Here is a 26,282-nt window from a genome sequence, read left to right on the forward strand (position 1 = left end):
GTTTCTTGTATCGGGCCAGAGTGCGTCCGCGAGTTCTGAATGCCATTGGGAAGGACCGTCTGCCACCTCGCCATCTGCGGGCATAAGTCAGGGGAACTCGCAGAGAGTCTGAGGCTGAGAGCTGGGATTTTATGTCTCCTTTCGGTTGTGCTTTGACACTTTTCCCAAGACTGCACACGATGAGCACAGCTGCAAGCACACAAACGTGCTTTTTTCCGGACTTTGGGTGGGGAGAGGTAAAAACTCAACCTGTTCAGTTCAGATCCAGGGCATTTGCTTTGCATAACAATTAAGGCCCCGCAGGCTGTAGCCTGGAAGTTTTACAATGTGTGCCCTTCAGTTCTGACTAGCTGGAGTTCTCCACCATTTAAGCCCCTGCCTAGCTCTGTGTTCGGAAAAGCTCTTCTCGCCTTCCCTTGGTGATGGTCAGTCCCATTTGTTGTTTTCCTTCTGCACGCCATTTGATGAAGCCTGGAGTGCTTACGGGGTACCCAGGGCTTCACTGATTTTCTTAGCCTGCACTAGGCCAGCGAAATGATACTTTTCATATCTGAAACTATTAGCATCTCTTCGTCTGGGCAGCATGCCCCTGCTCCCGGTAACCGACAGTGGCGAGCATTATTGCTTCCTCTGTGCTAGGTTTCAGCACCCTTTAAATGCTTACTGACGTTCTAAAACACGTTTTGGTGGTTTCTCCATTTTACAAATGATGAAACTGAGGCACAGAGAGATTAAATCCATTTGGCGAAGAGCACACATTTAGCTAAGCAATAAAAGTGGCATGTCCAATGAAAGCCACCCAGTTGTATGAGAGGAAAAGGCTTATAATTCCCATGTTTTGTTGACATCACCCAGGGTCACAGAATTACTGGTCTTGACCTATGCTTGTCTCATCTCCAACAAAACTGTCTTGTTCGGGATACTTTGTGACTGTCTTTATCGACAGCTTTGATTTGTGTTTAAAACAGGCTCTAGATTCTATTCTGTAAACCAGTATTTACTAAACCCCACTATTTTTAAGTCCTATGGCCTCCATTATGTATCTGGAGACATGAGACGGTGTTTGTTTGATTTTTCATACACTCATGCAGGAGTGTGATTATGTTGCTTAAGTGATTTTCTTTCTACAACCCACTATTTATTTTGACCACCCATACTATGGATGCGAGGCAGATAATGGAAATGATTGTTTGGTGAGCTAAGAAAGTATATTACCAAATCAACAAATATGTTCTATAACACATATTTGTTTCAGTTACCTGAAACAATGGACCAATGTCCTATGTCAGCCTGATTGATGAATGAGCCTACATAGGATTTTAATAGGATGTCATTTCCGGTTTTATGACTGTCCCTTTCTTGATGGAAGTGTAAACTCAAAAGTTCATGTGCTTGAGTGCTGGCCTCTTGTTGGACTGTGGTGTCTGCGTGGAATACAGCGAGGGCTCTCAGAGCCCCTGGGAGCTTCAAGGGCATCCCCTTGCCCTCTGACCTTCATTTTTCTCACCTGTGAAATGGGGAGGTTAGGTTAAGGGGCGGCTTCAAGTCAGTTTGAAAGTCCTCCTGTGGTCTGAGCTGTGGACATGGCTCACGAGGAAGAGCACTTGCTGCACACACCTGAAGACCAAGACCTAAGGGCAGATCTCTTGGATCCACTTCAAAGCTTGGCCATTGCTGTCCCTTGAATTGAAATCCCAGTACTGTGCAGGGAGCAGACAGGAGGGTTCCTGGTGCTTGCTGGCCACCCCTCTAGTGGAAAAAAGTAACAAGCTTCAGGTGCCATGAGAGACCTTGTTTCAGGGGAAAAGGGGGAGTGTGGTTGAACAGGACATTAAACATCATTGGGTGCATGTACAGATGTGCGCATGCACATGTGTGCATAAACCACACACATACAACACATACAGCACACACAGACACACATGTGGCACACACATTCAATTCCTGTAATACCATGGCTATCTCTATAGGCAATCTATAATGCTAGTTTTGAACTCTATGTCCTTTATTTTTGTTGAGTCTTTGTGTGTTGTATTCCAGGTGAGTTAGTTCTTTTCTGGCATGCCTATCTTAAAGGATTTCAGTGGGGGATTCAGGGAGACCCTGGGAACTAAAATGCTTTGGATAATAACCCAGTGAAAGATGTATTAAATAATAATGACGTTTACTCCTGTGGAAAGTTAGCTGAAAGGTGTTGGGTTTCCCACCACCTCACCATGCTACCCCTCCAAAAAAGGAGCAACGCTAAAAAGAGAGTTTGATCTCGGACTTTATGGAACTCCTCGGAACTCTGTGGTGTCAATAGCGGCTTTGTCCTGCTGAGGGTCAGGTTCCCACAGTTGGCGTAGAGCAACCATGCTCTTTCCCCTGACGTTTTATCAAACACAGAATGGGGCAGTTCTTTAGACAAACATATGGTTTTGTGTCACAATTGCTTCCACTTTGTTAAAGGCCCCTTCGAATCAGAGACCTTCTATGTGGGGCGGCAGACTCCAGACACTCATGTCCCCAAGTTAACAGATATGTTTACTTGTATAAACCATCCTCCAAGTTTGTGTGTCCTGCATCTGAGTCAGTCTCTCACTGAGGGTATTTTTAACTCCTCCTTACTCCTTTGAGCTCCTTTTAGGAAGTGTGATCCAAAAAGGTCAGATACTTGGCCTGTACTTAGGGGAAAACTTTGAGAGAATTCCTAAGGCCTTGGACAGGGACTGGCTTTCCCCAAAAGAACTGGCTCTTCACAGCGTCTTTGCCACATAAGGGCTTGTGTGAGGCCCTAGGCACCGGTTGACGGCTGTCTTACCCGTGACAGATGGTCAAGACTTCAATTTCAGCAAGTGATCCGATGCTGAGGGGGTAGGCAGGGGATTCTGCTGGCAGGCCAAGTGGCAGGGCAGCTTAGGCTAACAGTGATCCAGTGTGTGCCCCACCATAGCTTTAACGGCAATCCGGTGTGTGCCTGGCATAGCTTTAAAGGTGATCCAATGTGTGCCCGGCATAGGTTTTGTGCTAACGATGAGCCGCTGACAGGCCTCTGAGCCCTGCTCATCTTTGAGGCAGAAGATCCCTGGCTCCCTTGATGTTTTTCTCTCTGGCAAAGTCAGTGTCCTGTTTGCCTTGTCTTTCAAAACCTATTTTGGCACCAGATGGAACCCCTCACAGTGGCTAGCAGTTGTCTGAGTTCAGGATGCCAGAGGATGTGCTGACAGCTCCTTCTAACACAACCTGAATCTGGCTGTCAAGCCTGGGCTCAAATGGCTTAAACATGTACAGGCGGCAAGTATTACCAACCACAGGGAGACAGGCGGGGGGGCCCACTGGAGGGAGACTGGCAGGGATGTCCCTCCCCAGCTTGTTGTTGCCTTGGGTGGGAGATGATAATCCTGTGGTTCCCTTAGCATATATTGCTATAGTTTGGATGTGAATCCCACACTGGGAACTTTTATAAAAGCCGTGGCTTTTACACCTCACTGCACCACGCAACACAAAATTTCATTGTCGTTAGAATGGAAATCATCCCTCGCTGGACCTGGGATGATTTTCATACAGAACCCAGCCCCTGCAATATGAGGATCTCATTAGCACTACCTTTAGCATAGTTGATAATGTCTGAAAGCCACATGTACTGGTTTGGTCACCTTCTGAGGCTCAGAGGAACAGGACAGTGTAAGTGCCTGGTTGAACCAGGACTGATTGACTGAGTGGCTGGAAAGCTAACATGCACAGTGGCAGAGCAGATCTGGGCATGGAGGAGGCCCAGGGTGGATTCCGTTATACACAGCTGGACTTTAGCAGTGAGTCATTCATCCTAGTCAGAGGTCGATAAGCTTTGGCCTCTGTGGAGAGGCCCTGGATGTAGGGGTGAACCATTATCAGAGGCCTTCTCATTGATGGGCTTTGGGAGTTGTGTCATTCTAAATGACTTCATTTAAGAAGACTCTTGCACTGTTAAGTCTTATCATTTTGTTTGAGAAAAGTCATTGTTTCTCTTCAATGCTCCTACATATTCCCTCCCATTCTAAGGGAGCAAAGAGAACAGTTATTGCTCTGAAATGTGTATGTAGAAGCTGTTTGAATGTGGTGTGTCTTCATGCAGTGCCTTTATGACAGAGGATCACAGGGGCTACATTGCTGACAGACATTTTTCTCAAAACTAAATTAAGATGGACATATTATGGAATGCTAGTTTTGCATAAGTTATTAATATTGACTTGACGGTTTTATTCTGGTGTGGCCCTAAAGTGGGGCAAAAGCTAAAGACGAAGGTATTTCTAGAAGAATTTCATTGACCAGTATCTTAATGCATTCCATAGAGATATCTTGGCTCTAAAAGTAGAAGAGTATGTAGAAAATAGATGGACATAAAAATCCTCTATTACTCCCAGATAGAAAACAGATGGAGGGGTTTAACTGAGGGAGACCGGTATGAATAGCCTAGTGCAAACTCTCCATTATGGGCTTGTATCACTGGAGTGGTTACTCAGTGGGACCAAGTTCTGTATCCCACACATCAGGGAATTTTTAACAATTAAAATACATTCACCGATTTAAGTGGGATGTCTTTAACCAACTGGAGACTGTCATCTTTATAAAACAACATCAACAGCAACAACAGCTATAACCACGCAAAACCTGTGGCTCTCATTATAGAACTTATTCAGAAACTAAGGTGGGTAGAGAGGCAGGAAGGTCCAAGTTCACTCAAAAGTAGCTTTTGTTTAAGGCATATATCTGAGGAAAAAAAATGATGTGGCGGTATCGGAGAAGTTGGAAAGATTTAGCCAGTATGTCACTCCTTCTACCCTTCCCAGGGCTGCTAACTTGAATATTTTATTTGGAGATGCTAAGATTTAAAGCATTTACAGTCTCCTTGTATTTATCTAGTGTACGCTTTGCCATTCATCACCTGTGAACTTATAACACTTAAATTATATGTTGTGCTTGGGGACCATGGGAATTCTCAATTAGATCCATTTGGAACCCATGTTAACTTATGATGAAGACCCGCTCTCTGAATCAAAACACTCCCTTGGGGATTTTTGCTTCTTTTGTGAGATCTGTTGGCAGTTTCAGAGTGTTCATTTCATAGAAAAATGCACCCTGGGATGCAATATCAAGACTTGTGCCTCAAATATAATATGGATTCTAATACCCTGAGCTTTGCAGGAAAGCCAGGAAGAAAAGAGGGTGTGTAACCCGGAAGTGATTTCTGACTCTGAGTTCCTTGTTAGGATTGAAAACCCTGACCACAATCCTTTGTTTCTCCACAGATTCTTCCTGAAGTTTTTCCTTAAATGCAACCAAAATTGCCTAAAGAATGCAGGAAACCCACGTGATATGCGGAGATTCCAGGTGGGTTCCTCTTGCTTTTCTTATATCTTAATCATGACTTGAACATGAAGAGATGAGGGGAAAACTTTTTTTTTTTTTGGCAGAAGGTATGGAGGATAATTGTTTCTCTAGAGGTGAAGAACAGGTGAGGCCACTGGTCCCCAGGCATCTCTGCAATCTCAGAGTTGTTTTTGTTAGACAAAAGTTGGGGCTGTAGCACCTGCGTCCACTGATGAAGGCAGCTGTGTCCTTAGAGCCTTAGCTTGGCTTCCTTTATGGACTCGCGTGATGAGGCAGACACAGATTAAGTCACCTACACAGAGACGATGGCTTTATTTGCTAAAATTTTCGTAAGTAGATTTTTGCTGAGGAGGAGCACCAGGAAGTGACACCAGGAAGCCCACTCTCATTCTCTGTTGTCTCTCACAATCTCAGCAGCTGCTAGCACCAACTACAGCTTGTAAGTGGACCCTTGAGAAGCAGACCATATCTGTACCCTCTGTTCTGCTTCAGGAATGTCCCTGTACCCCACATATACATCTTACTAAATGTCTTCCAGATCTGCCACCGTTTAAAGCACCCTAACCTGATAGAATATGCCAAAGGACTGAAAACCTAAAATCAAATGGAGTGACGTCTCAAACACGGGTGTTTTAAGAATGCTAGACATACTACTACTGCAACTTCACGTGTTGAGAATCCCCTAGGACCTTGTTAAAGTACTGATTGGGATGGGGGTAGGGTGGGGCTGGAATTCTATGTTTCTAACAAGCTCCCAGGTGATATGGAACCAGGGAACAGATCGCAAGTAGCAAAGTTAAGTCCCTGCCCTGCACTGCTCTATGTGCCCTTACTTACTTTGTGGGTAAGGTATTTGCCCTTTCAACGTTATGCTCACTTGCTCAACCTGTCACAGAGACAGCTTGCTGTTGAAAGTTCGCTCCTATGCCTGTTTAGTCAGCTCAAAGTGCAGTTTTCAGTGTATAAGCTCCAAAAGGTGCTTGATAAATTTCAGCTATGGGATCTCTGAAGGGAAATAAGGAAAGAGTTTCTGAGCATTGATTGTGGATGTCAATATCATAGTCTTCAAAATGATTTTTCTTTAAAAAAAGAAAGTGAGACTTATTAGTCTCATTAAAGAATAAATCCAGTGGAAGGATGATATCGTCTCCTGAGATCTTAGAGAATTTCTATAAAATCACGTTAGCCTTACCACATTTAGTCTTGATAGAGCTGTATCTGGAGAATCCAATAAAGTTTTAGTTTCTTAGAAACCGTTTCCTGTCCACCTCCTGCCTTCAAATGGTGATGCTACTGTTTTCAAAGTGTCTTCTTCAGCTTATGCTATTTGATAGCTTGCTGTAGTTTTCAGATGTATATTTCCTTTGGTCACATTTGGGTTAGGAACAAAGGTATACCAGCAATTTGAATGAAACAATTTGTGTATAATAATCATGTCTCATGACTTTGTCATCATCTATCCTGTATCCCTCAGGGCAGTAGAACTGGATGGACTTTGGTGATACTGGGGGTTGGTGCTTGGAGAATATTTATGTAGAGTAGAGGACCTGCTAGTGAGTGTGGGTCTTAGAAATATAGCTCTGAGGCAAGACAAAAAGTCATTTCAGTATTTTCTTTTGGAGCATAGGAAAAAAAGGCCACCATTTGTTTATAAGATAGTGTATAAATGATAAAGTTCAGCTTTGAGGGAAAATTTGAGGGATAAATTTAATTAAGCCCTTAATTTAATCTAGAACTTCTCAACTTGGGCATAGTGAATCTCTCTCTCTCTCTCTCTCTCTCTCTCTCTCTCTCTCTCTCTCTCTCTGTGTGTGTGTGTGTGTGTGTGTGTTCTGTGCATTATAGGATGATCACTTATATCACAGTCATGGAATAGCAATAGAGAATAGCCCATTTTCCTTCACATGACTAATGAAGGGTCTCTAGACATTATTAGATACCATTGGTAAGAAGAAGAGAGACAAAGTGAACCCTGACAGAAAGCTACTGGTTCTTCACTACACTTGATGACCTTTGACTAAGTTCACGGTGACAGCATTGGTGCTATAGTAGCTGCATCCTTTGATTAGGAATAATTGTCTTCCTACCCAAGGTCTATACTGACCTTTAAATACACAAGACTGATGTGAATGCTGGCAGTGCTCTTGCCTTTTTGACCCCCACAGAGATTCTAAATAGAAAGAGATTTCTCCAAAGGAATAGCTACCTTGGCCACCACAGACAGAAGCCCTGGATTAAGAGAAATTGTGTCTTTATCAGCCAGGACAAATTTCTTATTGGATCTTGGGTTCAACCTACTGTGTTTCCATCACCCACTCTGAGCAGTGGGAATTCTGGGCTGAAGGTCTTTGAAACCTGGTTTATGGATTCAGTTTAGCTGTCTAGTTGCTTGGTTGAGCCTTAAGCCCATGACACCCCCCCCCACACACACACAATGAACTCATGATCTCCCTCATTTATTTTTTTCTCTCCTTATCAAACTGACTTCTCCTTTCTTCTCTGCCATTGTTTATTTCTAGCTAACTTCATTAATTTCTGGTAGGTGACTGTTTATACCAGTATCTATATTCAGTTAATTCCATATTTGTATGTGTAGATGCTATGTCTACCTTTACATATATCCATGGACATTGCTGTTGATGATGATTATAATGCAGGAGAAGATGAAGCTAATATTTATTGAGTGCTTATTTCATGACAGGTATAAAGTGAAATGTTTTACATGAATTATAGCTATTGTCAGAGCATCCCTATTAAAAACATGCAAATATGGATCATTCCCATTTCAGCAAGAAAAAAGTGAGCTTAGAGCAGTAAAGGAGTTCTCTCAACATTATAACCCTGTCAAGTGGAGGAGCAAGTCAATCCAGAGTCTGTTGCTAGGTACTTGGTGAGGCAAAAAGGATATCTGTGAACATCTAAAATCCATATCAACACCCTAGGAATAACTGATAGAATCACAGGGGGGCTTAGAAAAGTCTTCCCAAAGAGACTTCATGCACGTGGTTGCAACCCAACCCAAGTTCATGAAACAGGTGGACTACAGCCCCGAGTAGTTCCTATTTGTGGGGAAATTTGGAAATGCTGCAACTATATGAGGATAACTCTAGCCACCAATGGCAGTTTGGACCAATTCTCTAGGACAAGACAGCCCCCTTTGTGCATTGCAATGGAATGGGGCCACCCTCAGACATCTAGAGGATCTTGAATCTGAGGTTCCCAGATCTTAGGATCTCAGGATCCAAAGAGGGAAGAGTATGTGCAAGTGCACACACACATTCCTGATATTGACTGAAGGTTCCTTACAAACAAGCGATATTTTTGCCTCTTGTTTTCATAGCAGAGACATTGAGACGCTGCTTTTATGCACTTTTTATGTCCCTGTTGTCCACGAGAAGAACTGAAAAGGGTCTCTTTGGCATGGGCAACTCTGATCCACTCTTTGCATATAAGTAATATTGAAAGGCCAACTTCCAGAAAGTGCTGACAGATGCATCCTTCATGGCCCAAGAGATGGCATTCGTCAGCTGTCCTCGGTGTGGCTTCTCTTTTGTCTCTTTTGTATGTTTCCTGATCAGTCCTATCTTCACACAGTCAAGCTACTTTGTTTCTCCTCAGAAGAGAAATCAGAGTCCCATGTAGGTGTCCCAGGAAGACATAAGGAAAGTTGTTGGTCTCCTGACATGTGAAGACATTCTATCAGGCTGACTTAACCTTACAGTGGCTGGCCTTCTGGTGTGTAAACAGAGACCTAATTACACAGGCCATGTCAATTAGTGTGACCTGAGTGTTCTCAAAAAAATTAATCACTTTCTGAAAAGCTTAGGGAGTGTGGCATAAACCTTGTAGAAAACCTGGTACAATCCTCTTTAAAAAAAAAAAAATGGATGTTTTCTTTTTGAAATCCCTAGGCTGCAGTTAAAGTAGCATACCTGCTTAAATACAACAGTGGATACAGGCTTCATTTAGTTGTGGTTGGTGTGGGGGAAGGGCAAAGGAATGAGAAGGGGGGCAAATTGGGGCTAGAAACAGCTCAAGACACAGGGAGCAATTCAGTGTGACTAAATGAGCCCATTTCTCTAGCTTGACAGTAAAAAGATGCTAATGTTAAGGGACCATGTTAAAGCCATGTCACAGCCTGGCTTTCAACTGACAGGAGCCAGACAATTCAAGGTTCAGATTTAAATCCTGAGCCCCCTCTTTCCTTGTTGGGACTGGCAGATGAGAGGGGCGAAGGAGGAGCAAGAATTGGGCTCAAGTTGTCATCATAATAAAAACCACAAGACCAGGAGACTGAAGTAAAATATAAATTTCCAAATTCATCTTCTCCCTTCAGCAAAGTTTTTTGATAGGCTATAACTCTGCGTCTGTCTAAAAATGCTAGATCTGTGACAACAGCATATATGAATATAGATGTGGGATATATTCTCTCCTTCATATGTGCAAGCACTCATCAGTATTTATTAGAATGCTAGGTGGTAAGTCTATAATAACAAATGCAAAAGATAGAGCCTTTGCTCTAATGAAACTGATATTTTGGTTGGGGGTTATTTTAGGGCAAGAGTCACTCCTGTAATTTATAGATCAAATAATATATCCTGGCTCACACATAGACCAAAGAATTTCTCATGGTTCACATATAGTAGATTACATGCTGGTGGTCATGCTTTGAAGAATAGATTTTCCCCCCCTAATATTTTAGAGTCTTTTTGTCTTTATGGAGCCAGAGAGGGGTGGGGGGGGGGCGCATAAACATAGCTTGCAATGTCTTTAGATTCTTGGCTTAGAAATAGTCCTTGTCAGACCTACTCATTTTCTATTGGCTATGGCCAGTGTGGGAGGTTTGCCAATGCCTACTGATAAAGAAGGAAGGAAAGAAAGTAAATGTGTAAGGAATGAGTTTCCATTAGCTGTAACAATGAAAAGATTAATAGAAATAATGGGAAAGTGTGGCTATTGCCATAAAGAACATGAATCAGGATATTATGACAGAGAGAGGGAAAAAAATGTACAGAATTAGAGATGGCATCCTACCTTGAAGTGTGAGATCAGGATGGTGGTATTGAAGGTCAGAGCTTCGTCTCAGAAGTACTACAGTTAGTTCTTCACACCCATGGATTCTCCTGCAGATTCAACTAAAGTAGCTGGAAACCCATGCATAAGAGCTGAACATGTATAAAACTCTTTTGGTCACCATTCCCCAAATGCACAGTATCACATAATCCTAGTATCTAATAGTCTAAGTAGAAATCCTTTTACTATATGTGATAATATAATGATAATGCAAAATATTGCCATTTTAAAGGATCTCTGCATTCTTGTGTGTGTGTGTGTGTGTGTGTGTGTGTGTGTGTGTGTGTGTATGACAACTTTCTGCAGATACCAAGAGATGACTCTGTTACATCATTCTTGGAGAAGCCAGACAAGGGCCCTGAGCAGAGCAAACAACTAGAACAAACTTATTTTGTCCTGTCTAAACATTCTTCCTTCACTTCGTAATTTGGATAGGGGATAAAAGAAATCACTAGGTTATTTATCTCAGATTTCTAACAATAATAACAAAAAAGTGTTTCTCTTTTCAAAACTGATTTGACACAGGTTATGGCATGAAAGGGCAAGTTTTTAAAGTGAATCATAAAATGGAGAATTTTGTTATTTGCTTTAAAAAGCCATTGTCTCTTCTAATCAATATTTTATATGCTGTGATTATAGCATTCATAAAATACACGCCCATGGTGAAGCAGAGTGCTTGAAAGTCACTTATCAAAGAAGGAAGCGTTCTCCTCTCCTTTGTCCTCCACACCTCCGCTCTCTCCCCCACTTGTATCCACTGACAAATCACCCATCTTACAGTTAAATTCTTTCTCAACAGAATTCTGGGAGTCTGGTCTCCCTCCCCTCCCCCCTTCCCATGAAGAATAATTCCAAGATGCACCCTGCTGATTAATTATACTGAAAGCAACTCTAGTGGTAGCTTCAGAAAACAAGATTAATTCATGAAGCATGGTCAAACGTGGGGAATCTTCAACCTGGTCTATGAAATCATCACAGCTCACTGGGCCAATCTGTCTCTTGGCACGCCTTGTTCTGAGCCTTGGCAGACAGTATGCATCACTGAGAAGGGATCCTTGGGGGGTGGGATTCGATGAGAGGTGGATGTGCACTTAGCAGAAGTAGCTCCACATTAAGTATGTCTGCCTCAGAAGAAGATGTAAAATGCAAACATTTTTGTGAAGTGTTGTGAAGTGATTGGATGGACCAGTGACGGCTTATGGCTGCTGTTCTGGGAGTGGGTATTGGCATAAGGACTTATGGACCAAAGCTATGCTACTTTTTAACTTAGAATTTAGCAGGCTCTGGCTATTCTTCAGGCCTAATTGATCCTTTAACCTCTCTCTCCCTATGTTAGGTACTAAACTCCAAAACCTAACCAATAGGAACTAAGATCTTGCAAGAAAGAAAGAAAGAAACAAACAAACAGTCTGCACTTTGTTTATTGCTACTTCTCTAGTATATGCAATAATATCTGACATACAACACACATAAGGTACACTCAGTTCCTTCCTATGATTGGTGTGTCTGTGGTTACACACTAGTGAGTGAAGGGCTTAGAAATCCAATAAGGACTATCCGATCCTGGAATCCTAGCTGTTGACCAGAGTTACTGTGTCATGTTCAAGTCCACAGAAGGTACCTGACCCTTCTCTCTGTTTACTTCAATGAGTAAGCACAGAGTACCAGTGAAGTGCCAGCAACACCATCAGAAGTCATCAAGAGGTATCTACACCCGCTGTGTAAGGGATGAGATTTAGCACACCCTCAGCTCAGAAGTCAGGAAGGCCAGGAGCCGATCTGGTTTCCACAGGTTTCCAACTCCTTCTGTACAGATGGGAAGTATCTGCTCCTGTCATCCTCTCCAGAGAGAATCTAACTTTGCCCTGAGCCTCCAGCCCAGATTTAATTCAGTTAGTCTCTCTCTGCCTCCAGCAGTTCCACTCTGTTACATCCTGGAGGTTCACATGTCCTCCATAATTTTTAATGACTTATTGAGGATCTCTCAACCAGATAGAAACTAGCAATCAGGCACATTTCTGAGAATATCTCATTTCTTATCAGTCAAGGATATTTTAAAGGACAAAGTTAATGAAGACCTAACTGCTGCAGACCATTTTTACGTAAATAATATTTAAGCTGTCACCCGGCACCTCAAAACCACCCATTGTATTGGAAGAAACCAGCGAGAAAGGCACACAGGTATAGACTCAAGTCAGGAGGAGTTCACACCATTGTGAGTGAAAACCCATTGAGAAGCTGGACACTTTGCTTCAGGACACTGGACACTTTGCTTCAGGTTCACCTATGCTTAGAATTTGTCCTCTGGCTTTGATGTCACTTCAAAATACCCCAGTATTGCCAAGATGAGCAGTGTTGTAACTATAGAGGATCTGTTACCATTCCATTTTTTTTTCCCATAGGAACCTCCGTGATGATATTACTTTTCAATCCAATGGTATTTATAGAGAAAAAAAAATCATACTTCCTACTTTAAAATGATTCAAATGTCAAACCTGCCAGCTCAGAGATGATCACAGCATGGCACAAGCCACTTTCCCATACTGTGTTGGCATGCCCTGGGAACAAGTAAAGTTGTATGCAGCCTTAGTTTCAATAATATCATTTTATTTATGATTATGGGCTGGGATGGGTATGCCCACATGGGAGCAGGAACCTGTGGATTCTGGAGGTGTCAGATTCCCCTGGAGCTGCGGTTGTAGATGCTGGAAACCAAACTTGGGTTCTCAGCAAGATCAGTAATTGATCTTAACAGCTGAACCCTCTTTTCTGCCCCAGTGCAGCCTTATGCTGGATGTGTTCCACCTTTCCTTTCTGCAGTACTGTTAGTCATTACTATGCTTGAGAACTCTAAGCCAGAAGCCATGAGTGGTCTCGAGTCTCTTGTGATTCCACTGTTGGCCGGACCTATTCAAGAAGTAGTTTGGTCTTTGAAGAACATCAGACTATTTTGTACAATAATTTAAGGTTTGCAAAATAATGACTCCATGGAAGTTCTTATATGTAGTCATAATGTTATTGCCTTGGCTTCCCTACAGAGTGACACGTTGGTTGTAGAGTGCCAATGCCAGGTTATCGCCAATAACTGAAGCCCAAGTTCATGGCAGGCTTCTCTTTGCATTGTAAGTTCAAGAGATGAGGACAAACGAAGCACAGCTATGTATCCAGCAATACACTGTTATACAAGATAGCGTCACTGCCCTAAAATTCTGTCCTCTACCAATTGATTCATGCCTCCTTCCCCCACACCTGGCAAGCACTGAAGTTTTTTTTACAGTCTCCATAGCTCTGCCTTTTGCAGAATGTCATTTAGTTGGAATCATACAGTATATAGCCTCTTCAGATTGGCTTTTCTCCCCCATTTAATAATATGCATTTAAGATTCCTCCATGCCTTTTTGTGGTTTGACAGCTCATTTCTTTTTATCACTAAATGATATGCCATTGTATGGATTACTAGTTTGTTTATCCAGTCACCCTTTGAAGGACATCTTGGTTGCTGATGTCTTATATTTAGTTGAAAAAATTTTTTGATGTAATTGCAGAGGCACACACAGTTGGTAAGAGTAGCATTGAGAGATTCTCATGTGTTCTTTGACCAGTCTCCTTCAAGTTTTACAACAGTATAGAACAATATTAGAGCCAGGATAGAGACCTCGACAGCATCTGCCCATCTTACTCCAATCTCCCTGAATATGCTTGCACTCGTTCCTGTGGGGATATTTTTCAGTTCTGTAAAGTTTCATTGCAAGTATATAGGTTCATCTATCTACCGCCACAGTCAACACATTGAGCATCTTCATATCCAACTCATGCCTCCTCTTGCTTTTCAACAACACCCAACCCCCCATTCTTTCTGGGTGTCCTAACACCCTTTTTTGGTAGGAAAGTGGTAACATTGGATTAGGGCCCAGCTCAATGGCCTCATTTAATGTAATAATAAAAGTCCTATCTAGTAATCCCACCATTCTAAGGCACTGGGGACTAGAGATTCAACATATAAATTTGGTAGTGGTGATAGGAAACTTTAACTCCTTTGGAACTGGCTTTTTTTTGTTCACTCTGCATAATTATTTGGAGATTAAAGCAGCTGTGCCAGTGGTTTCCTGCTTTTTCTTCCTGTGTAGTGTTCCATGAATTGTTGCTCAGTTACTTTTTCATTAACATGCTTCAAAGTCACTGTTTTCTCAATGCCATTGTTACTGAGCTGGGGGAGATAGCTCAGTGGTCAAAGCATTTGTCCAGTAAGGAAGAGGTTGAGAGTTCAGATCTCCAGAAGCCCATGTAATGCATGGTGACATACCTGTGATGCCCGCTGGAGAAAGCAGAAACAGAGAGAATTCGCAGAGTAAGCTGTTTGGTAAGAAAATCTCCATCTGTGAGCTCTGGGCTTGATGAAGAGATCCTGCTTCTTAATAAGTAGAAAACCTAAAGATGAGTTCAATGTCAACTTTGGGCCTCCACATGCACCAGAATACTTACTAAAACAAAAGCATGCCTGTGCACACACTTTTGAAAAAAAAAGAAAGAAAAAAAAAAAAAAGAAAAGAAATTAGGGTATTAGAGTCAGCTATTAGGGTCCTTGGATTAATTAATGCAAAAATACAAAAACCTGAAACCCTAGGGAAAGAAGCCATGAACCAAACCAACTGTGGCAAACATTCCCTTCTATGGAGTTACCACATGTGACTTACATAGGCAGTTTTGAAAAGCAAGGCTTGTAATCTTTCAAAATTAATTTACCAGAGCGACTAATTTATGAAGAAGAAAATATGTTTTGCCATATATTATAAACTTAAACATTGGCAGTGCTTTGACACTATGTGTGTCCTCTGGCTTTATTCCAGTTTGAGAAATACACAGGGATAGGAATTTTGAGTCCCTGTATTGATCATAATACAAGCCACTGCTGCACTTACTGTGATCTTCTGCCCGCCATTGAGTTTAGCAGCTTGTGTCTGTTTTAAAACTCTGCTTATGGGGTTAAGGTTCTGCTTCATGAATCTTAGATGATAGAGTTAGGACATACAAGGTCTCTCGTGTGATAGGGAACGAAGGACAGCCTGAGAAATGAGGAGGGAGAACTCCAATGACAGAACTTTCTAGAAATACTGCCTGAGGAGAAACATTGGGAAAACTAGACTACTAAGCTGTCTGTTTTGTGGATTGTTTTCTAGGCAGTGAGGTTTCACTTAGTGTCCAGCTTAGAATGTAGCAGGCTGAGATGGAGACGGCTTCTAGAAAGTGAAATTATTCAATCCAGTGAGAAGGACAATTTGCTAGAGTTCTCAGTTGTGTCAACTCATGTCGTGAGGATAGTTCTCTCAAACTGGGAGATCCGTAGGGCTGAGGGCATTTATCTCTCTGTCCTCTTATTTAAAATGCCAGTTTCCTTTGAGTCCTTTTAATGAGAGTCAGGAATCACTGTGTCAGGTGAGGTTTATCAGCCCAGTGCTTGTTTGGTGTTCCCTGAGAAGTGAGAATTCGCCTTCCCTGCTACTCTGGGGATCAGGAGCCAGGCTTACCACTTGGATAAATTCAGGCTCACAGAATTGGCTTTAAGAATCAGAGACTGTTTTAAATACCATTGGAGTGTCAGGGACTGAGATGCAGAAAAGGCACATTTACCTTCAGTTGGTGGCCAAGGTTGCATCCGTGATCTGTGAAGGAATATAGCTATTTTGTGTGCAATCCTTCCAAACTCTAAAGAGAAGGGGATACTGATAACCATGCCTTCTGGTGTTTCTAGATCCCGGAAAGAGTGCACTAGGTCAGTTTATGAGCTGCTGACAATAGTGTGTACCAAGAAACCAAAACCACAGTGTAAATTCTCAAGAAAGCTACAGGTAGCTGCAGACCCCTCTTTCTTTTTCTGCTTACAGCCTCATAGCTAATGCCCTCACTCGGAGGGCAGGAGCCCAGACAGAAGCCCAAGGACCACGTAGCATAGCAACTGCATCCCTGAGGATACTGTTATGAAGAGTGATGCTCCTGTACACATTTCATTTTTAAAAGCCCACTGATTAACACATAGATATGTTTAGCCTTAACCTGTATTTATTTCTATAGATAGAACTCAATCTACAGTTTGCCTTTGTGAATAAAATGTCCCCAAATGATCCCAGAGCTATTTCAGTGGAATGCTAGCCAGTAGAACATTCTGGAGGGTTTAAAATGCTATATTTGTACTGCTTATTCCACTGGCTACCACTGCTTGAAATATGGCTACTTCGACTCAGGAATGGATATTCTAACTAGTGTAAATTTCAATAGTCATACCTTTGGACAGTGAAATCATAAAAATTGAATGGGCTGGTTCCAATAGAGTAAAATTATAGTCACCACCATTTTCCCCCCTTTGGGAAGTGGGGTAAAAGGGGAAATATAAAAGGGTGATGGTTGAATCCAAAAGGAAATTAGTTTCTATGTTTTTTACTGTCCTAAGTTTAAGATGCATTTTACTGACAAAATGTGGACAGTCTGTGCGTTCCTTTACCTGCCAGCAGCTGACTGATTGTGTGTTGATTGATGACGCTTTTTTTACAATGATGGGGCTGTTTTCAAAGTTAGCTTCGAATTAAGTTCCAGCCCTTTTTTTCATCTCACAGATTACTTTTAACTTACTATTGATTCTGTGGGTTGATTTCAGAAAATACTTTGTTTAAGTCTTCCCCAGATCATTTCCAAATTGGAATGGGGGGATTATTTTGGGCTTGGGAAGTTGAGTTCTAAGTGTTTGAGGGGCACATTTCTTCGTTCCTAGGATGAGCAGCACAGAGATAATCTGTCCCCCTTTGTCTGATTAAGGCTGTGCTTTCTGTTGAGTGACCCTGTTGCACAGGTGGCTCTGTGGCCTCGCCTTACCAAGAAAAGGGAAATGTAGATAGTATAGTTTTCTTTCTTAACAGCCTTAGGGGTGGTGGTTTTTTTTTGTTTTTTGTTTTTTTTTTTGACATTTTTTTCTTTTTTTATTTAACGTCAGAAGTTAGATGACAATGTTTTTAAAAAGAGAGCAGATGTTTTGAGTCTTCTACAGCGCTGGTGTCTTACAGGTGCTTGGTAAAGTGCCATTGCTCTCTTCTCTGAGGACAGCCGTCTGGGGCAACCACTTTCCATTTCCTGACACGGCAAACAGATACTGTTTGGGATCTCCTTTTATAGCTCGTTCAGCTAACGACTCCAGTGACCACTCAATTGTGGTCTTGTAGTAAATCAACATTTCTTTGAAAGACCCAGCTCTTATGTCATTTTCAGTGTTTTTACAAAGCTGTCTCCCTAACTAAAAAGTGCTTCTGTTGTCTTGACGATACTGTCATTGCATAGGGTCTTTTTGTTGTTGTTGTTGTTTTGTTTTGTTTTTGTTTTTGTGTGTGTGTGTGTGTGTGTGTGAAAATAAATAGATTATTTTTTTCCCTTGTCCCTTCACTTTCTTCTTTTAAATTAAGCCAGGATTGATGAGGGACAAACACTGGCTTCAGACCCTGTCACACCTGGTCAGCTAGTGACGAATATACAGAGCACACATGGCCAACTACTGCATCAATCTCTGGTGTCCCTGTGTGAGTGACTTGCTCTAGATGGAATTTTGACTGACTGAAGAGAACACTCGGGGTCCGTGGTAGTTTCTGAATTGTCAAGTGTGCATTTTAATAAGATATTAAAATCAACTCTGGGAGCCATGTGTCCACAGTCTGTAGTTTATGGCCAGCTCTCAGGGAAAGGACACTTGGACTTATTTTCCCAGGGTGCTTCTGGATGAAAACAAGGGACAGTAGGATGTTAATCGTTCAAGGTAGCCATTCAGTGTTAAAAATGGACAGTTCTGGACAAGGTGGCATGTTTTGCCCCTGCTCATCAGGCAGAGAAACCATAACATTGCCCAAGGGTCTTAGAAGCCTGCGTCCTCTTAGCCAATGCTGAGAAAAGGCTGCCCCAGAAGTAAGGTGTACCAAGTTCTGTAAAGCCTTTCACCTCTTCCGAGGCTGATGCCTCTCAGACCTGGGAACAACTAAACTGAGAGTCTTTCCAAGCAACTGGGGGATTGAACAACATAACTCAGGACTCTCCTGATTTTGCTCTGGAGGCTGGCCTCACTATAAGAGCAGATCTATTAGCTCTCTTGCCCTTGTCTTTCATTTCTCAAGTGAGGTGATTCTAATTAAATTAATCTGCATGTCAATCTATTGGTGATCAATCAAAGAGCCTGAGGTTTTCCCTATGTTGCTGGGTGCTCCTGGCTGACAGTGCCTGATAATGGAGGAAGAAATAAGCTAGCGGGCAAAGTTAATTAGTCAACATAATAGGTGGATTAAACAGGAGCTGGCTGATTGCTGCTTCCCCTGTCAAAGCAGGAGTTGAGAGCCAAAGCTACGATTACAGACAATTATTATATTTGGTTGTAAGAGGTCACATGAATAAACATATCTCTGTGGGGTTCAGTTTTAATCCTCCTCCCCTTTTTAATATAAGGAGATATGTAGGTCAATTCTGTTCATTGTTTTGGTCAAAGTTCTCAGAGGCACACCTTTTCCTGGACCCTTATGGCGAGGTGCACCGAGTCACCCTTAGATGTAGCATGGGCATCTTGAGTTGGCATTGGGCCAGTTCTATGTTTTTCCCTTTTTTCTTTGAAACAGATCTAAGACCCCCTAATTTGTCAGGGTTCCTTTTGGGGGGCGGGGATGACATGATGATAATAGCTCCAAGGGAAGTTTGGCTCTGGTTCCCTAAACTAAAACTAACATGGGACAAAAGAATAAAATGTCTGAGAAACTTCAATAAGACCCCAGGGAGAGGAAACGCAGGCAGACCCCAGCTTCCACTCCAACCCTTTTCATTTCCCTATCTTCTTAACCCTGACACAGTAGGGAGGAGATATTTTAAAGATTTAAAAGACTTTTATTTGCATGATCTACTGTGATATCTACTTCAGTGTCTAAACTGAAGGGTAATTTAGGTGAAACACAGCTACCCTTGTGAGATATATATATATATATATATATATATATATATATATATATATATATATATATTCTGTGCTAATAAAGACCGCCTTGTAAAATTTATGGTTAACAGGGTACCTTTTGCTGTATAAGTATAAACTGTGCAATTTTACTTAAAACAGCATCAAAAGCGTTCCACTCTGAAGACCCACTCATCAATAGTGCCTCTTGTTAGACGTGTACGACATAAGCACCAGTTATTATGTGAAATAGCTGTGCAATTTTCTTCAGCTCCCAGCTGTTATTTATTTAACTTGCGTTTATTTCCCACCATGCTTTTATATGAAAATGTTCATTCATTTCCCTCTCCTGTCTCCAGGTCGTGGTGTCTACCACAGTCAACGTGGATGGCCATGTCCTGGCAGTCTCCGATAACATGTTTGTCCACAATAACTCCAAGCATGGGCGGAGGGCTCGGAGGCTTGACCCCTCGGAAGGTACGCCTTCTTATCTGGAACATGGTAGGCGAAACATTTTCATTGGTTGGCATTGCTTCTTGTGACTGTGACTTTGTGTGATTCCCTTCACTGCACCACATTTCCTATTGTTACAAATTTTGAGTGGCCTATTGAACACTGCTGATGCTTTTTGCTCTTTAACCCTGGACAATAAGAAGCTGAGGATTTAGAGAAAGTGGCATATCTTTTAAGCACACTTGTTTTGGTTGCATGCTGGGCTGTCTATGTTGAAATGCTAATCTCTCTCTCTCTCTCTCTCTCTCTCTCTCTCTCTCTCTCTCTCTCTGTTTGGGAGGAGAGAGACCTGGACCATGGCCATTGTTTTGAGCCCCCATTTGACTACAAACTAAATAAATCTGTAGGTAATAGGCAGAAAAAAAAAAACATAAAAATCTGCTAATGCATATTTGTGACTACTTGTTGATTTTGTTTAAAGATCAGGTTTGCAGTCAAGGGTATGCTACCCAGGCCAAATGTCCTTCCTATGCCTTTAACTCACTCTGCCAACAACTCCCTCTTTATCGCCATGGGACAAAGTCTATTTTCTGTAGGTAGACTTTGGTCAGGGAGAAATCACTACCACTGAGGACTGTGGTGAATCAGTGGTACCCATGAGATGACTGGAGGAAAGAGATAGAAATCTGTTTCAAGGAAAGGGAGTATTACTCAGAGAAAATCAGGGTGAGCTTGGGTGTCCATCTCAACAGCTCTCTTGAGGGTCTAGGCTATAAATGCACCTTTCCACCCTCCCAAAATTCCACTGCATTCAAAGCATACAACGCTTCCTTGGAGCTCCTCGAATAAAACTCAGCCTGATCCTCTCTCTCTTACCATTTCTCCTTAGCTAGGTCAGCAGGATTCTTTTGAGAACATTGCCGTACAAATTATCCTCCCAAAGCCTGACTTTTACTGTGGCCTACGAGATATCCATGACATAATTCATAAGGTAGAAAACTCCCGTCCCTGCCAGCATCCCAATTTAATAAACACACCCCTGTCATCATTTTTGCCTGTTTTTTTTTCTACCTGTGCTTGAGGAATGCACAAACAGTACATTTCATTAATTAGCCCGATGTCATACTCTTAGAAGGTATTTTTCTCCACACCTAGTTTTATAGTCTTTCAAAAGTAAACCATCATCGTTCCAAGGCCGAGGCTTTATGTTTCATTAGTGTTGAGATGGATGGATATTACATTTTGCAGGAGGCCATTTGAAACACCTGCCCATGATTACATGCCTAGCTCCACTTCTGTACTTACAACCATTCTGATCCTTGCTTTACAGTAATGGTGCCTCCTTAATACCCTTGGAGTCACGGAAGGCAATGTATGACTCTGGGTGCTTAGGTGAGAGGAAGAAGGAAAACTTGATCAATACTCAGCAGGCACAATTTGGAGAGCCTGAGTCAGGGATCAAAATGGTTGCGTTGACTCTGGCTGGTTGGTTGCAATAGGAGCCTCCTGATTTGGAGACAGGCTTAATGGTCAGCTGGGGGTCTGTCGTTCATGGTTTCAGAGGAAGCTCTAACCACAGCTCCCATGCCCAGCTCCCATGACTGCCCTTAGGAAATAAGGAGAGGCCTGGCAGGATGGGTCAGCCAATAAAGCATTTACTCTAGAGAACCCGCTTTCAACCTTCAGAACCCACATTAAAAAGCCAAGTCTGATAATGCTTGTAATCACATCTCTGGGGGAAACGGAGACAGGCAGATCTCAGAGACCACAGGACACGCAGCCTACCCTACCTTATGAGTTTCAGACTGACAAAGAGACCTTGTCTTAAAATCAAGGGGAATGGCACCAGAGAAACTATACCTAAGATTGTCCTCTGGCCAAAACACACACACACACACACACACACACACACACACCACATATACCTGAAAATACACTTTCAAAGAAAATGGAAAAACCTCATGACACCATATTACTTATTCCTGCAACCAAGCTAGGATGGATGCCTCCGAAGAGGCCAGCGACACTATTTTGCAAGGTGGTACAGAGAAAGAAGTTGGGAAGTAGGCATTGGCAATTCCAGATTCTGTTTGTTTTTTTCATTTTATTATTATTATTATTTTTTTCTTTATTTACATTTCAAATGCTATCCCGAAAGTTCCCTATNCCCCCCCCGCCCCTGCTCCCCTACCCACCCACTCCCACTTCTTGGTCCTGGCCTTCCCCTGTGCTGGGTCATATAAAGTTTGCAAGACCAAGGGGCCTCTCTTCCCAATGATGGTGGATTAGGCCATCTTCTGCTACATATGCAGCTAGAGACTCGAGCTCAGGGGGTACTGGTTAGTTCATATTGTTGTTGCCCATACAGGGTTGCAGCCCCCTGCAGCTCCTTGGGTACTTTCTCTAGCTCCTCCATTGGGGGCCCTGTGTTCCATCCAATAGCTGACTGTGAGCATCCACTTCTGTGTTTGCCAGGCACTGGCATAGCCTCACAAGAGGCCGCTATATCAGGGTCCCTTCAGCAGAATCTTGCTGGCAGATTCTGTTTGTTATCTCACTCTGGCCTCTGACCAACCCTGGACAAGTCAGCCTTAGGATCCCCCCTCCCCCTTGGTAAAATGAAGGTGGCTATCTGTTAGGGATAAAACTACAGGTTGTTTCTTTGAGTGGGGGGACGGGGATGTGGATCATGGGGGTGGGCTGGGTGAAGGCAGTGAAGACTGGCCTTCACCACACTACAGGGTCTCTAATGGGAAGATGGGGGCCATATGTTCCAATTTGGCAAGGAATTAAAACTGTCCTACTTTTTAATTACTAATAACGAATTCCTATCATTTAATAACTAATGATGAATATTTAAGCATAGAAGGGAGGAGAGGATACTGAGGAAGAGTGCTGACCACTGAGGTCTCTCGATCAGAGCATATCCAAATGTCGTCTTAACGTAGTTCTTCTTTAAGAATACAGAATAATGTACAATCTGGGACATCATCTTATCCCCAGACTGAAGGAAAGTACTTTCCTCTGCTTTGTTTACCCATCTACAAAGAATCTTATTCAAACTGGTGGTGACATTTCAATGCAGAACAATGGCTATCTCTCACTGGAGAGATCACTACACACTGTGTCCTTCACACTCAATCAAACCCTGACTCTACTTCCCCCAGTAGAATGAAAAGGTAGCCATGTTCAGATCTTGAATACCGACAGTGCAGCAATGCAGAAATCCGATTTTCTACAGAGTGAATTAAGTAGCCATAACATCACCACCCACTCACTTACTCACTTCAAGCGCATGCATAAATATCTACTCTACCAAGGGTGACTACTGAATTCTCTTGTTGGTAACGTGTGGGAGTGGACCTACATGCTAATTCATGTTGGTTTGGGGGATAATTTTTCTATCTTTCCATTGGAAAAAATCCTATTTAAAATACCTTGTTTAAGGACTAGCCCCCAATGCATGATTCTGTAACTCTGTCCTCACAGCATGTCATCACCTCTTGAGACCTGTAGAGTCTTCATCATCCCCCATTCTGGGTCTTTTCCCTACCTCATTTACAGGTAGCTTGAATTATTTTGAGCAACACTGCACACCTCTATTTATAGCCTGTTTGTAAGCCACTGGGAGGAAAGTCCCTTTTGTGGCCAATCTTTCTGCATTTCTAGAAAAGGAATCAGGAATCGTGGTTTATGTGCATACACAGTCTTCCCTGGATGGCCCATGCACGCACAACCCCAGGGCTCAGATTAATGTCTCTGGATTTCAAATATGAGGGATGACAAAGGCAGATTTATTTCCTAGAATCTTGCAGGATCCAAAGAGGCTGAAACTTGGAACACTGTAGCTCATGGTAATTGCCCCCCTCCCTCCCATTTTCCTCTCCATTCATAAATACTAAGATTTTCTCTGGCTGGATATTTATAGGTACATTTATTGAGCTTTCTGCTTTAAGCAATGGCTTTATGGAAGATGTACAGTTGTGGAGAGAGGGAGCCTCACATGCAACTGCTCTCAGGATTCTAATTTCAACAAAAGCATAGGTTGGGGACCAAGGGGCCTGAATGGTGTCCACTGTCAAACACTGGTATATATGTGTGCACCTCATCTTCCTAGTCCAACTGCTCAGGCAAATTTGTGGGGACTGCATAGGAGTCCTTGAAAGGGCTTCAGGAATGCTGTTATTATCACTGTGGTTCACCTCGAGCTTCAGGTTCTATTTACTTGAATTTAAGGCCAATTGTGGCATCAGTTTCTCTCTTTCCCCTGTGGCAAGATGCTGTGTCCTCGCAGTGCTGGAGTGCAGGGGCCCTGTCAGCTTGCATGCGCTAACACTTTATTATCTAATGATCTAATATGCAACAAGGCAGAGTGCTCGTGCTCATCATCCTGACACAGAATGCCGGGAGAAGTGACTAAATTACCTTATGTGCCATTAGCGCAGGCAGCTATGGTGAACTCACCGGCAGCGTTTATGCAAATGCCTGTGAATACACTCTGGTGGCTTTGTCAGGGAGCTGTTTGACAAACAGTTTAAATGCTCATTTTTTAGGATATATATATATATATATATATATATATATATATATATATAAAATTTGGACATGCATATGTTTTTCCCCCCTTTCTGTCCCTTTCCTTTTGGACACTCTTAGATGTCTTTCATACTATGTGACAACTAAGGAAAGCAGAGAAGATTAGTGAAGTCCCTTCTTTATGTAGGGTCTCTCCCAGGAGTGGGGCCATCTCAGCTGTTGGTGTTTTTTTGCATATTGGGTTTAAAAACAAAAACAAACAAACAAAAACAACAAATCCCCCAGCTCTTATGAGCTTGTGCAATCTCTCTTTATATTTCTAAGGAAAGAAAAACATTGATGATATGAATTGAGTTTTTCATAAAAGAACTTTTCAATAGTCATGAGTTCTGACCCAAGGTCCTGCGTTGCTTTGTGGCTCAAATAGAGATTGAAAAACGGAAACAGAAATCAAATGTACTTTTTAAAACTGGAAAGTGATGAATATTTAGCATTTGTGGTCATTGGATATGAGTGAATTAAATTTCCCTTCAAAGCAATTACAGAGATGAAACGTGCGAACATACCAGAATCCCAAAATAAAAGAAAACAAAATAGACTGGACTTTGGTTAAACTACATTTTGGAGAATAAAGAATGGTGACAGGCTCAACGGATCATGTCCCCAGTTGTAATTACAGCTTTATAAGGACTAAAAGTGGGTCTGTCCACCACCAGTCAGCTCTGACCTTTTGGTCCTATCTCCCTGGCAATATGATGTTAGCCTTGCTCCTTAGTATGTAACCTTCTGAAAGCCTCTAGCTTCGGGCTGGACAGTTTTTGCTTGTTTCTTGCCTCAGGGTATTCAACCTCACTGTGTCCCCTATGCCCAGCTGTATTTAAATGTGTTGTGGACATGCGGAGAAAGATAATGCCGAGTTTAGAGAATTACCCTAGATAGAGAAAAACCGGTATGATAGAACCCTGGGGACATCTAGGAGAATTCCAGTGCCCTGAAAAGTATTTTGAAAGATCCAATTGTCTGGCTGGAGATCTGGAGTCAGAGCCCTAACTTTGGCTTTAAGTAGTTGTGTGACTTTGGGTAGGTCCCTTTGTTTATGTGGATGTCAGAGGTTTATATGCCCACTTAATTGTGTCATTTCTAGACTCCTTTGGAAATCTGAACTTCAGCCATCGACACTGGCCTTTCTGTAGGAGGGGGTTTTAAAGAATCCAGGCTCTTTACAAAGAACCCCATTCTCTAGATCTCTAGCGAGTGAATAAGATATCAGTGAAGTGGATTTCAAACTATTTACTCATCATAAGCATCTATTAGATGACACTTACTGTAGCACAGTACGAGGTAGACATGGCCCTTGTCTTGGTGGAGTTTATTATGTAGATGGGAAAGAGAGACAGTAAACATAATTGGCAACTAAATAATTACCCCAGAGCATGGAAGACTAGACAAGGGAATTGCTAGAGGTCAGGCAAAACTTTAAATGACCAAACTTGAGAGACTTTTACAAGGAAAAGGAACAGCATGTGCAAAGATACTTGACTTGGGTGACTTGAAGGAATCAGAGAGTGGGAAAGATGTTACTCTCAGGCAAGGGGGCTGGGCCAAGCCTTGCTCTCCCTGGGGGAATTGTGAGATGATATGCAGGGCCAACAGGACTTTGATGAACTCAGTGTCAATTATGTGGTCTTCGCCTGTCTCATGAAAGCCTGGGGCAAGATGGTGCGGAGTTCTTATAACTTTGCTCTCCCCTGCTGGGCTTCGGAAGCTCACCTGGGAGTTGGCTGTACCTTGGAACTGGCTGCCTGATTACTTCTCAATCCATCAGGAGTGTGAGTGTTTGATACAGACAACCCAGCATTTTGAGAGTTCCGTTTGCAGACAGTTTTGTTTTATTGAGTTTACTTTCT

At 42.4% G+C, this 26,282-nt stretch overlaps 1 protein-coding gene across 5 annotated transcripts in view; it reads left to right on the forward strand.

Moving 5' to 3' along the window:
• Nucleotides 1–26,282, forward strand: part of Ebf1 (EBF transcription factor 1) — a 387,719-nt gene that overhangs the window by 243,904 nt on the left and 117,533 nt on the right. For 4 of the 5 annotated variants that reach the window (XM_021211996.2, XM_021211997.2, XM_029546258.1 and 1 more), the window contains exons 7-8: nucleotides 5,271–5,352; nucleotides 19,746–19,887. In XM_021211996.2, the coding sequence (XP_021067655.1) occupies nucleotides 5,271–5,352; nucleotides 19,746–19,887 (224 nt within the window). The remainder of the gene's footprint in view (nucleotides 1–5,270; nucleotides 5,353–19,745; nucleotides 19,888–26,282) is intronic. The other variant, XM_021211998.2, reaches the window with a different exon arrangement.

The sequence above is a fragment of the Mus pahari genome, chromosome 14, assembly GCF_900095145.1.
Source record: "Mus pahari chromosome 14, PAHARI_EIJ_v1.1, whole genome shotgun sequence".
Lineage (NCBI taxonomy): Eukaryota > Metazoa > Chordata > Mammalia > Rodentia > Muridae > Mus > Mus pahari.